The sequence below is a fragment of the Anopheles cruzii genome, chromosome 3 (assembly GCF_943734635.1).
Source record: "Anopheles cruzii chromosome 3, idAnoCruzAS_RS32_06, whole genome shotgun sequence".
NCBI classification, from domain to species: domain Eukaryota; kingdom Metazoa; phylum Arthropoda; class Insecta; order Diptera; family Culicidae; genus Anopheles; species Anopheles cruzii.
In genome coordinates this window covers 40,691,109-40,705,072 of record NC_069145.1, presented here as the reverse complement: position 1 = coordinate 40,705,072, position 13,964 = coordinate 40,691,109, and the positions used below count along the sequence as shown (strand labels likewise).

The window sequence follows — 13,964 nt, the reverse complement described above, 5'->3', positions numbered from 1 at the left end:
AAACAAATTTTAAAAAATCAATAAACAGTGTGAGTGCTGCCCAAAAATAAAACATTGATTTATCCCCTGTCTTGCTCCCTGCAGGATGCACCTCGCTGTGCAAACGATTGACTCCCGAATAATTTCGATTCCATTTCCGGCGAGTGTTTACTTTCCGACGCGTACCATTTGGTACTCGCATCGACTACGCTTTAATGGATTGATCGAGCTTAGGATTGCGAGCATTGGGGCGGAAAATGGAACCACTAAATAGGGCAGTGCCCCACCCGAGTCCGTCTCCGATGGATTTCGTTTTCACATTCCATTAACGGCAGTTGGTGGCTTGGGTGTCCAACTTGGAGCCAAATTTTAACCGAACGAAACCGTAAGGCAGAGCAAAGCGCACCCGTAAATGAAAATAGATCATAATTTTCGCCCTTCGCAGAATTTTCACTTCCCCGGAGGTCGTGCCGCTGGCGATGAAATCGTTCCCCGCTCGTCACAATGCCGAAACATATCATCAGCCGCATGTCGGATTGGTCGTCTGCGGTGCGGTGTATGTCATAAGCCAAAGGCTGGGGCCGGGTCGTCCGTTCGGGATAACGAAGTACCGCCTCGGTGGCTCGTTTACGCGTAATCGAATCAGGTCGATCCGGCCATCGGAGGATGCTGGAGGATGATTTTGCTTTATATTTTCGGCATTACCGACATTATCCAAACAAGATACCATCTCGTGAGCGGTTTCGGAGCCCGTCGGTCTCTTTTGGCTTGCCGTTCAAACAGAGTTCGATTCGGATTTCCTTTTCACCCGTGCGACGTGCGTTGGTTGCGGATGCTGATGTCTCGGGGTCTGAATTTATGTATGCCGTGATTTCCTGTGGCCATTGCCCACGCCCGTCCGGACTTGCTTCACATTTCTCAATTAAGTAAGTTCATTGCGTGTTTGCGTGTGTTAAACAATAAATTGAAAAACTTGCAAAATATCCTGCCCCGTGTAGGTACGGAAGGTACATAAGTGTGGGAGCGTCCATTGATTCCTCTTCTCTGCAATGAACTATGAGTTATTGACCGTTTGTAGTCTTCCACGCTGAAGACGGCTTTCTCGGCTGGCACACTCAATAGAAAAGGACGTGAGACATATTTATTTCCATATCTTACTTACTTTCTTGCAAAACACCTCAGACTCTGTTCCATATGTACCGGGCAGGAGCCGTATGTATCGCAGCCTTGCCGCAGCCACAGAAACGCCTGCGCAACATTGTGGTTCAGGGGATATTTTTTTTGTGCATTCATTCACCGATCTCCAGATAATGTGATTTCCATTCACGCACACCTTAGGTGTGTGCTCCGGGCACCGCAATATCCTGTCAAATACCACGCATGCTGGCACATTTTTATCAGTTTAACGAATCCCTGCGCCCCAGCTAATTGGTGCGACCCTGGCCCTATGGCTGGTATGCTTTATTGGAGTCGGTTGTGCGTGTCGGTTGCAGGAATTTGGATCCGTTTCTGGGAAAAGATCCCTAGCTGGAACGCCCCAACACGTGACGGTACGTTGAATATGGACAAAGGCTGTAATGGGGACGCCCAGCCGCCGGTCCCGCATCGTGGAAACTTCTTGTAGAACGCTGAAAGAAAATGGAGTCTAAACGGCACTAACAAAGCAAATGGAAAATATTCCGGGTTGCTCACCGTACGCCAGTATTCAAACGCTGGGCAATGCCCAATAATGGCTTCGGTGAGTTTCTGGAACCTTACCTGGAACGTGGTCGTCACGTTAGTTAGTTTCAGAACCAATTCGGCCGTCGTCTACGGCTACGGGGGGGGTCGTGTGTGGATTTTTCTGCAGGCGATTTGTGGTATTTGCACACGATGGTGATAAAAATCGGTTAGCGTTGGCGTCTTCAAACATCTTCTTTATCTCGAACGCACCGCCGATAGCGGCGGTCTATGTAGTACTTCCGCCGTGGCCGGAGAGAATACGTAAACAAAGCCAACAATTTACACCCGTTTGAACACAACTCTGGCCTGGGGGCGGTTAACCATGTTTATGCAGCGCCTGGCTGGGTGTTTTGCTAATCGTCTTCTGTGCCGACTGCCCCCACATTTGCCTGCGGTATCCATTATCGGGGGGAGGTTTAATTTTCGGAATCGGGTTGCATCGCATATTCACCCTTACTTCGCCCTATGGACCTTAGTTTTCGAAAAGAAATACACTGCAACATCTTTATTCGAAGACCTTCGAGGGTTGCACACCTACTACACATTTACAAGTCCTGTTCCGTGGGGTTCGTTACACATCTATAGCTGTACGCAGGAAGTGACTACAGTTAGTGGATGATTAGCTAGAGGCCACTACTGCCACCGACAAGAAACGGAACCTGGACAGCTTGGCGGTTTGCTCCAAACACGCCTATTTACAGTATGTATGTAGGTGGTCGGGTACCGGCAAGTAGCGCTGGGAACTAGAGCGAAGTGATGGCCTCTTCGCTCGACCGCAGCTAGACCTTCTCGATCTCCGTCTGCTGGCTGGTGATGTTGGTGATCTCCGCCATGTTGGTGCTGTCCCGCAACGTTCGCTTCGAGCCGCGCCCACTGTAGCTCCGGTCCAGGTCCGCGTCGCGCGAGCAGCACAGCTGGCGGAACACGCAGATGTAGCAGGCCAGCAGTGACGTCATCAGGATCGTGCCGATGATCACCGTGATGACCAGCAGCACGCTCACCTCCCCCTCCATGTCGCGTGGGCCACCGGCGGGGTGTTGTTTGGGCGCCACTTTGAGCTGCTTGGCCGCGTAGGAAGCGATGTGAGATGAGCTAAACCAGATGACTAAAGCCGGAGACGGGCCAGTTGGCCGGTCGGCGAGCAGAGCACAAACCGTGAACCGTGCTTTACACTCCCGAAGCACCTGGCCGGGTGCGTTGCAGTCCAATCGATACCGGAGGCCCCAGCTGGTGGTCGCAGCTCAATTGGTTTCTCCCCGTCATTTGCAACGGACCGGGCGGGTAGGCCACCGAATCACGGGAAAATACGCTGCCAAATGGACGCCAGAAGCCGAGGAATCATGCCGAGAGCAGATCTGTGTGAAGCTGTGTGGAAAAGGAAAAGAACCAAACGGTTGGTTGAATTGGTTGCAGAGCAGGTTGATGGGTTACAATTTATTCAAAGCATGTCTCCCAACCTTTGCCAACTGAAAACGGAGTTCGCGGATCCAAAATCAGCTCACGAAATATGTGCCAGGAAAACTCACCAGACAACAAGGAAGTTTTTTTGGGATGTGCGAAAAGCGTTGGGTTTCGATTTATATGAACTATGAACTTCATTCAAAACAGCTTGCCAAGTGTGAAAATAAAAGCTGCACAATACGGTAACGGGGTTTTAAATGGAATCATACATCAAAACTTTACACAATAAAGTCACTAGGAAGCTTTTTGACGAGGAACTTTTCCTAGTCAATCTAGCCGTATTTCGGCTAATAATGCGTCAAATTATGACTTTCAAATTCCCAATGGTTATGGGTTTAGCATCGCATTAAGCGATACAAATTCCATTTCGCAAATCTTCAAACAGCGTCAGATGGATGGATCATTAATCGTTCGTCAAATGTTCTCCATTTTGTTGCCATCCTGTGGAAATCTGTTGTTTGCCACACAAATGGCTTCTCTGTTAAGTTATAAAATGTTAACGTCCGTAGATCGTCCATATCCGATTTTCCGATTTATCGGATACTATGCGAAAGGCCCTGAGTTTGAATCCTGACGGTGCTTTAATTTGCATGCAAAAGTTAAAATCGGTGATCATACGACTCCGTGTGTCTTAACATATTAAAAAGGATAGTGGTGTGCCTCAAACCAATTGTCGAAAAATAAGAGCTTCCTTGAAAAGTCTTTTTCACCAGCTTAATCCAACACCATAGTTCATGATAAACTTTAAAACTAAATCTTTCTAAGGATATGAAACTTACGTATTCATATTTTATGTTTGTTCTACATATATTTCTCTTAAACATGAGGCTGCCTGTGCTAGTTAAAAGTTCAATTTAAACAAATTATTTCACCCAGACACATTTTACGTAAACTGCGTTACAGGATACATTAAAGCAGAATTAAATCGCTGCTTTCCTTTAAATCGTACATCAAAGTATCGTTATATTATGCTCGTTAGACAAATGAGCCGTACCCTTAAGCTGCGAGAATACGTCTCTGAACATGACGTGTGGTGATTATTAACGACGTGCGTGCATTTACCATGGTTCACGCGCTACTTTTTGAAACAAACTTAATCAATCACCTGCAAACAGTTTACTTGGGAGCTGCTTCGTTCAACATTCTTTAAAAAATTTCTGTAATACTCCGAATGCAGTGGAAAATAAAATATTTCACTCCAACATAGCACGTTAACTCTCTTTTTCTCAGTGCCCAATTGATGAATCAACCCAATCAGTGTACGTAACAGGAACGTTGACGCAACACAAGATAAGCGCCTTACGATCGGAACGATGTCCAGGCTTACACCGGACCGGAAGCAGACGAGAGGTACTTTTCAATTAGTCCTCCGGTAACGAGCACTCAAATGTGATGTGTGTCGTTAAAACATGATGGTTGGCATTAAATTTACAAACCAAACGTGAGCAAAAGCCTCAAACTCCCAACATCCGAGGCCAAAAGGGTCATTAAAATGCGGTGCAAATGGCAGTGACGAATAAATGAGTTCGCCAGAACCGAAGAACTATTTATCGCCGTACATTCCACACCTCAATCAAAAGTCCGGGGGCCGAAAACGGTAGGAAGAGTCACGAGTGGCAACAGGTGTGGTAACGCACAAAACCGGCTTTCGGGATACAGCGTCACATTGCATTTACGATACCAGCATAGCTAATACTCGGTTTCTTGCCGGGAGTGAGTAGTGCTGCCGACTTTGTGTTCGTCAAACAAAGGACGACCGGTCCATTCTCATAACACATGTTTGCTTTATGCTGCCCTCGGTTAATTGTCCACCCTACGCCCGCTCCACGGTTCCCAACGGCCCCGTAATCCGCCCGTAACACTGTTTTTCGCAAATTAGATACCCATTTTCCGGACGGGAAAGAGCACGGTGTGGGTCAAATGTGACGTTTCGGGTCAACCGGGTCTGGGGAATGGTAGGAACGTTACCTCGTTCGCAGCCTTTGTTTTGCCTCGAAACCCCACCTGAAACGCCTGATACGCCACTGTGAGTGCGCCTTCCCGCGTACTCACAGCGAAAGGGATTTGTACTCTGCTGTTTTGCATTCCTACCTACGACCTGTCACGGTGCTGATGTACGTACGTTAACGGACGACATGTGTCTCACCAAAAAACACTGGAGCCGCGTGATGGTCCCGAATGCTTCCGTTTAAATTGGAAATCGTTAAAAGAATGGCGCCGCTGCGAGTGCCCAATGCCGAGGGCTGTGGATGTTGTTGTTGTGCTCCACAAAATGGTCCAGCTATCGGGGAATTTTCAAAGAAAAACATCTTTCAGTGTGCCGCGGCGAACAGGACCTAGTCAAATGTAATCCAGGAAGTCGTTAGCTACATTAACGTTACAGTGGCACACGGTCCACGGCCCGGCCTGCTTACGCAGTGCTGCCGGTGGAGTTCTGGAAGAAAACGATACTAAAATAAAAACCAAGCCGACCCGTTTTATAGACTGTTAGTGCGAGCGCTGAAGTGGGCTAGAAACGCCGGTCCATCGTCAGAAGCACATCGTTAAGTTCCGGCTTAAGTCAATGGGTAACAATAAATCGGTCGTCCGGTGTTTTGCCTGCTACTGCCTCAAGCGTATCAATATCAATCGATCGATCGTCAGATTCCAGAACGCCGATTCCCACGGGAGCGGAAATTGCCAGAAACGGCAGCGGCTGGGGTAGCTTGTGGCTCGAGCGCGGCGGTTTCAATCTGCCTCTGCCATAAATGCTCCCCACCCCGGTGCATCGCTGGAGACAAGTGGCCGTAATGAGTTTTAAATTGAAATCGATTGCAGCGCATTGACACATCGGAGATGGTGGATTCGATTGAAATGGAAATGCCATATTTTCTAGGACACGCTCCGGCAACCCGATCGGTGCTACCCAGCTACAGCTGAAGAATTCTCGGTATTTGGGATTAGACCGCCAAGCGGGTCGGAAAAGGTACACTGATCGGCACAACTCGATACGCTGGGCTTAGTATTCTAATCAACCACGGATCGGATAGCAACAAACTCGTAGCGAAAGGAGACCGACGTTGGGTCTCACGGCATGTAGCCAAGCGTAACGCTGGGGTGCGCACGTTTGCAAAAGCTTAGCAAGTAAATGAACATTTGGACGGTTGTCGACAGTATTTAGCAATGCAAGGCGATTCAGGATAATCTGTCGTTTTGATTTTAATTATTATTCGATAACGTTATGCTTAAAAATGCGCAATCTGCGCAACTATAGCGTAATCTCGGTAATCCGTTTATCCGGTGTTCGATGTTATTAAATTATTTAAATTGTAATAGAGTTCTGCGTGATAATATTGTCCAGTATATAAGTCTACGAGTTGAACCAGAAATGCTGGGACTTTTGGATGATTTCACTCACATGCTTGGTTTTAGTTGACTCGGAAGTAGGGAGTTCCGGAGGCCTATGTGCCTTAAATACCTCGCATCGATCGCTTCTAAGACCAATACTTGACGTGATTTGATCCTTCATTACGTATGACTCGACTTTACGAATCTAAGCCGCCCCAATTTGCTGAATAAGGTACTAGACGACTTGGCTGTCTCACTGAACACTCCGACTATCCCACGAGAAAGCCGTTATAAGCCGTTAAGTTGTTTATTGTCAATTAGACCAAGTTGCCCCTTGACTGTTTTGTAAGAATAAATATGTTGTCTAAGGACTTTAATGATTTTAATAATAAATAGAATAGACACCCAATCTTTCTACGCATTTCTAGGCTACAATTCGACCTCATAGCACTCCGTTTGAATAGTTATCGACCCTTTATTTGGCTTGGTGCGCCTTCAACTCCCTTTTGCTGATAAATTACACTCCATGACCCTTTCAAGTTTGGACCCTTTCAAGAGATAGGCTTGAAATTATTCGTGCAGTACAGGTGCTAGATACAAAGCGGATCCCAACAGGTAACTGCGAGCCTTTATTGTGCCGATCCGTCCGTTTGTTCTCGTTAACCGTTTCCCGACCTAATTAAAGTACTGTGCAAAAGCGTAATACATTTTTATTAACCAGGTTTCGGGTGTAAAAGTTCAGCCGGCAGAAGTTGTAGAGACAAATCTTTTCTTATCGCTCAAAAGTTGGCCGTTTGCTTGTTTTACGTCCCCCCCACCCCCCTTTACGCCTATCCGAAATTGGAGGATATATTAATTTGTAAAGCCGCTCCGCTCCGCGTTTTGGGGTCGGCCATAATTCGTTGGCTTGTCGGTTGTTTTGTTTTCTTTAGGGGAAACTTAATACTCGCCGGTGGCAAGGAGCAAAAAAGCTCGTTAGCGGCCAATGTAAGCCAAGCCAGATGTCTCCACGAGTGAGTGATTAAGTGCCAACAAAATTTACGCTTCCTTTGACAAATGTACCAAAGCACACCAACCAACGTTGCCTCGGGTGTAGACGATGAAGCGCTGCACGAAGCTGTACGAGTGAGTGTTTTAAATCAAATGTTAAGCAGATTACTAGGTAACATCGCAGGAAGCAGACTGTTCCCTGAAACATTTCTAGTTCGTTTTAGATCATAAATGACCATGCCGTTTCGGAAGGGATTGAAACGGTTTCGTTGGAACGGAAGTAACTTTAGACTTAGTACTTGCACAACGAGGCCAGTCCAGACGCTGTTTGATCTTTGAAGCACTTCCTTTGGATGGAGGTTGGAAATTCAAAGAATAATGACAGGTTTGGACTCAAAGCAAAACACCCAAGTCAGAGAACCAGAACCAGAACTCGTTTGAACTGAAAAATAAAAGGAACTTTGATCTGTGGCACAATTCGTACGCTTCAGCAATCAAAGTAAATTGAATTTTAGTGATTGAGAACCGGTGAGGTTGCTTTATTTTACGGCATAGTGCACAACTTTCAAAATCATTTTATCTTCAACTATGATGGATCTACTTTTTTTCTCAGCGCCTGTCAAACATTACGGGTAAAGGTGTAGCTCGGGATTATCGCCGACGAGCGTTGTGCCTGAAACTGTGTGCGGAATGTTTGCGGTGGAGGAGTTAACGTCTTCGACACCATCTCGTGACGCATGATTTACGATACACTGGAAATAGATGAACCATCCAGATCGATCATGCCTGACGGTTTTCGTGCAACGTCTGTAATCATCATTATATGCGTTATGCTGTCTACCTTCAGGCTGATGTTTTCCGACAAGCAGCGGCCGTGGACCGTTTGTTTGTGTAGGTATTACGCGCCAGAAGCTGTTTGTCGAAGGTAGACAATTTCCAAAATTTTGAAACATCAATGCCCGGACGACGGAACGGCGACGTCGCCGTAAGGAAGGTTTTTGGCCAAGCGAACGTCGAATAAAACAGCCGGAGCGGAGGTAAATTTGAGTGTTCGTTTTGGGCCTCCCATCGTGAGGTGGGAATCGGCGGGGCATTATTTTATTACATTAAGGATGGCAGTTTGAGTTGCCGCTAGCATCACTTCCATTTGTCTAACATTCCCTAAAGACGCAATGTGACAGCTGAGTTTCGAATTGATTTCGAATCGTCAGAATCGTCTCAGGGACAAATGCTTAAGCAGCATAGTAAGCATTGAAAAATTTGGTGAATATTGTAAAAATAGCCAATCTATGGGTCTTTCGGACTAATGGGCTCATATTGGAGCGAAACGGAACGCGATTTGTGTTCTCAACTGTCTTCGCCGAAAAAAGTTTAAGTACCTGCTAACTTGCCTGGTCATTTAAGGGTATCTCCGGAAGGCATACGAGGGTGTTTGGAAAAGTTTCCAAAAGGGCAAGGAAATAATACATTATATTTAATTTGTTTTTATTTTTCAACATAGTCACCTTGTAACTCTACACACTTTTCCCAGCGAAAAGTAATACTTTTTCTCTTCTAAATAATTGTTCACGAATATGAACAACTATTGCCTCTTCATCTCCGTCTTCCGAGCAAAACTTTCAGATGAGGGTCAAAATGAAGTTGCTTGGGGCTAGATCTGGTGAATAAAGATTGTCAAACAGTTTCATCCGTAATTCGTGGATTTTTGCCATGGCAACTGCTGGGCAACGTGATGACAACGTGAGCAAACGCGGCACCCAACGCGCGGACAGCTTTCTCAGGTCTAAATGTTGATTTAAAATGTGACAAACAACTTCTTTACATGGTGTTAGAGGTTATTAGCTACTTCCGCCCAATTAATTTGGTGGAGCTCTAGCATCATTTGGTGAACTTTGACGATGTTTTCGCCGGTAGTTGTCGGATTTTTGGACGTCCCGTGTCTCAGAGTGTTTCAAATAGCCTTTCAAAACCAAACCTTTATTAAAACCTCGATACTCGCTTTTGTCCATTTTCACGAAAACACTGACATCAGCTCACCCAAACGTAACTGTCAGAAGTTTGACAACTAAATTCACTGGCTTTCCTTTACTAGTGTTGACATCTTCAAGTTGATTTCGGAAACTTTTCAAACCGCCCTCGTATTAGTAAAGCTTTCTAATACAGGGAAAGCTCGAGCTCCGATCCTTCTTTTGATGAACCGGAATGGAGACAACTCCTCCGCTCGAATCGCTGCACAATCGTAGCAGTGTGAAGCATAAGAAAAACACAATTACACATCCAATAAGTGGATTGAGTGCTCCTTCTTGCACGAGGGCTCTTGTGTTCTTGAGCGCTTGTGGCCACGATGGGTGCGTTAATGATGGGGAAGAAAACTTTCTGTCCCCGCCATAGATACTACCGTACACCGACCAAGAACAAGCTGTGCTGGGCGAAGAACAAGGGTGAAACCAAAAATGATGGTCATTGGATTGGACCTAGGACGAGGAAATACCCGTGAGAATGGAGCATATGAGCCAACCGTGCCCGGCTCGCTGACCCATCAATCCGAAACCAATCCAATTTCTGAGTTCCTCCTTCCAGAGCGGCGAAACTTTTCCATTTACCTTCGCTTACCACCAAATTCTCGCCCCATTGGTGCGGCCAGGCCGGGGTTTCGCGGTGTCTTTTCAAATTGAATATTTCTTGGGCTCCCGTTTACACGGCAATATCTCCAACGCAACTTAATTTGGCGGTACATCGACCAAATTGGCCACCGCTAGTCGGAGGGATCCGAAAAGAAGGAGATTTTCACGGATCGCTTTGCGGTTTTCGTCATCGCGGCCAACACTGCCGGGAGCAAGGTTTGGGACTATATTCGTTTTGTTTCAACGCCTCTTTGGCAACGAAAAAAGTTGACAGCGCACGTGGTTTCCGGTGCAAAGTACGGAAACCGTGATTCGGTTTCGGCTTCCCTGCTCCGTCCAAACCACGTCTCGGGGGGGACGCGGATAGCGTCGTGTGCTGGCGAAAGCCGATGTCACAGCAATGATATCATAGATAAGCAACAAGATATGCGGCGGTTGCCGCCACCACCACCCGGACACCACGTCCGCGTCACTTGAACTACTTGAGCAACATGGCAGGAGCATAACACACAGATATCGAATAACAAACGGTACGATGTCTCGCACAAAAGCCCCCGGACGGCGTCCTCTCTTTTTCGGGCGGCCCCGAAGACCGGCTTTCGGTGGATGTAACTTGGCCGATAATTTAATTTTCAAACAAGGACGCTGAAATATTTTGCTTATTTTTGTGTGGTTTATGTTGTAACTTGAACGAATGAAGTTGGTTAAATATAGAAATATGATATGACCAGCGTTTCGGCATGGTCGCACCCTAGTGCCATCATTTAGGCTTACTTTAACGAGAGTTCTTAGGCTTAGGGGCTAGATTTAATCATCAAACATTAATTAATGATTATAAAGGGGCGCTGTCGGCAAATGGGTACAGCAGTAGGCAGCGCTTCCAAGTTCACCATTGTTCCTCCAAGGTCGTACACAAAACTGGATCACAAAAAGACTTAACCATTTTTCATCACTTTTCCACAAAACAGCACCATCAGCAGCACCGTGCTTTGGAGTTTCACCTCCGTATGTTAAATGGGATCGAATTGCCCGAAGGTAAACCCTTCTCACTATTTTTTATTTGTTCCAATTGACCTGCCGGGTCGACCCAATTGAACCGGCACTCGGAAAACATTTCATTCTCGGGTCACATTTTAAGGAACGAGTTTGTGAACGAATATTACCTGTGCTGTCTATTCGGTGTGTGAATTACCTTTTCCATTTTTGAAAAAGTTATCTGCTCAGCCACAAAATGTGTCATCGATATGGATTTTACAGAAAAGGATCACAATGATGTAGTGAAGATGTTCGAAGTAGAGCCAATCTACTGTTGAGCGATAGGTTTTGGAACATATAATCGATCTCCGTACCGCCTTGAAGATGATATGAATGGATGGGTGAAATTCGCATCTTATTTACACAACAGCGATACAGATTTGTAAAAGTTAGAGACGTGGGCTTACATGTACTAACAAAGCATTCGATTCGTATTCGCTAACAAGCATTCGACAGTTTGAACGACGGAAGCTCTACAGGAAGTCGTGTAAAATCAATTTGCACACATTCGCATATAGCCTACAGCCGGCCTAAGGATTCTATTTTCTCATCTGCTATAGAAACGGGCACTGGCGTAACCGTAAACCTAAACATCATCAATCATCCATTATCATAACGGAACTATTTATAACACTTTGGATACCTTCTTAGTTTTCCATGCAATTTTAATAATCCTCTGATATTATTTCAGCTCAAGTGAAGATCAAGAGCTACTGTTTGCAGCAAATGATAAGTTCATACAAACTGGTTTTTAAACATCTCTCTAGTGTCTGCTTAACACTTCACTTCCCGCTGGCTGAGCGTAATTGCTAATTTCCGATTGCACCTGCAACAATGTAAAGAACACGCTCAAGTAGTTGCGATAGACAACCTCGACCTCTGATCCCGGTTACCGGGCAGACGAAAACTTGCTGCCAAATTGCTGCGTCAAAAAAAAAAAGGGGCGAAAAGCAATTTCACCGATGGAGGCGCCTAGTCGACCGTAATTAAATATTCAAAATCACGCGCTACGGTGAGCCGGTCATAAACCGGCCAATGTGTAATGTGGCTGGCTACATGTTCGTTAACCTCTGTCAAGTAGCTCGTCGTTGGAAGATTGTTGAAACCCGCCTCGTCCCCAACGGAAACCATGAAGCGGCTAATTTTAGAAACATATTTTCGCGCCGTTCCAGATCTCGAACTCGGGACCGGCGCGATGGGGTTATGTGATACAGAAATACAGAAGCAACAGCTTCGAAGACGCCACAAAGCAGGCAGGCGAAAACTGAGTATTGTTTCCATGGTCCCAGCGCCACCGGTTGGTAGGATTTGCATCAAGTGGCTGGACGGCGCCTGCCCGGCGATGACACCTGTTCGGTGTTGAGTCGCGTGGTGTCGTTCCACTTACCGCAATGGTCGTCCCACTTACCGCTGTAACCGTCGAACGCGAGGAATCTTTGGAGCACCACCGCCAGGAAACGCAGGATTCGTTGAACGTTACTCGGTGCACCCTTCGTTCTCGAGATCAAGTTCACCTTAACACTTCCGGGGCCCTTAATGTAAAACAACTCCGCTACAGAGCACGGCGATTGACGTGCGTCGACAAGAACCGACCCGAGCCAACACCATCACCAGGTACAGCACTTTGGAAAATTGCATCAATTCGTTGGATTCACATTAGCATTTAAATGTGGTTCCACTGGCCTGCCCGGTCTGGGCCTTTGTGAGGTCTTCACGACCGAGGCACACTTCATTAATCACTTAATTCACGGCACATCCGCACGCGAGTAACGAACTGCGGGCCGTAGCCGGATCTCGAGCGTCGGCCGGTGGGAGGAAGTCTACTTGTTGCTTGTTGCCAGCCGCAATAAGCATGGACGTTAGCTCGCCGCGCGATGGAGCGAGAGTGTTCCACGCAACCGTTCAGTGCAACCGCCGTTTGGGAACTGAGAAACCCTGAGCTCTCGAGCTGAGCAAACCGGCCTAAGTGCTCGTCGTTTGGTCGTGCTCTTTCTCCTGTTGCTGGTCTCTCGTTTCCGTTACCTAGTCCCGCTTCTTTCTCTCTCTCTTCCGGAACTTCTATCTCCATTTCGCACGTAATACTAAACCCACCACAATCCGGAAACACAGAGTCGCACGTCACACGGCGCTCGCTCTAGTGTTCTCTAGTGTTTTTCTCTGCTCATCCTGAGGCGTTTGTTTTCTCGTCCGTTTCGCCAACAGTTTGTTATGACTACTACACGAGAGGGCAGCGACGCAGGAGCCCACCCGTAACGTGACACGCTAATAAACGGCGGCTCTTGTAGTGGGGTGGCGCTCTTTAATTCGGGGAAAATTCACGTCCGAGTCACTAATGGGCGCAAGTCCAGCTTTAAACGTGATAATTGGTGTTTCCTTATTTTTGGAGCGACAAAGCGGAAGTTGGACAATGCTTACATGGATATCACAAAGGCCCGAGTGTAAGGTATTCCATGTTTTTTTTGCGTCTGCACCGTTGTTTAAAAACAATTAAGCATACCCAGAGCACCACCGCGGAAGAAAGGCGAGTGCTAGCAAAGGGACAAAACGTACCAACAGCTAGCTATCGCTTTTATGGCCACATTAACGGCTGCTCCGTCGTTAGCGCTGATGCACTATCAATTTGATGAACCTCGCCGGGCCCAACGTTTTTTAATTAATCGTTTTACGCTTTATTTTAGAAGCATAACCGTTGCCCAAACACGACGGTTCGCGCTTTTATGTGATCCTTGCTGCACGCATGGTGTGCGCAAGATGCAGAAGCCCTTAGCTCAGCCGTATCCGTTCGTATCTCAACACCCACGACGTTTAGTATCGAAATAGCAATTA

The 13,964-nt window shown here is 46.6% G+C and overlaps 1 protein-coding gene across 1 annotated transcript; it reads right to left on the bottom strand.

Moving 5' to 3' along the window:
* Positions 1–2,355: 2,355 nt before the first annotated feature.
* On the bottom strand, positions 2,356–2,851 carry LOC128274209 (uncharacterized). The gene has a single exon (XM_053012320.1). The coding sequence runs from the start codon at positions 2,712–2,714 to the stop codon at positions 2,481–2,483; it is 234 nt and encodes a 77-aa protein (XP_052868280.1). The 5' UTR covers positions 2,715–2,851; the 3' UTR covers positions 2,356–2,480.
* Between the last annotated feature and the right edge of the window lie 11,113 nt (positions 2,852–13,964).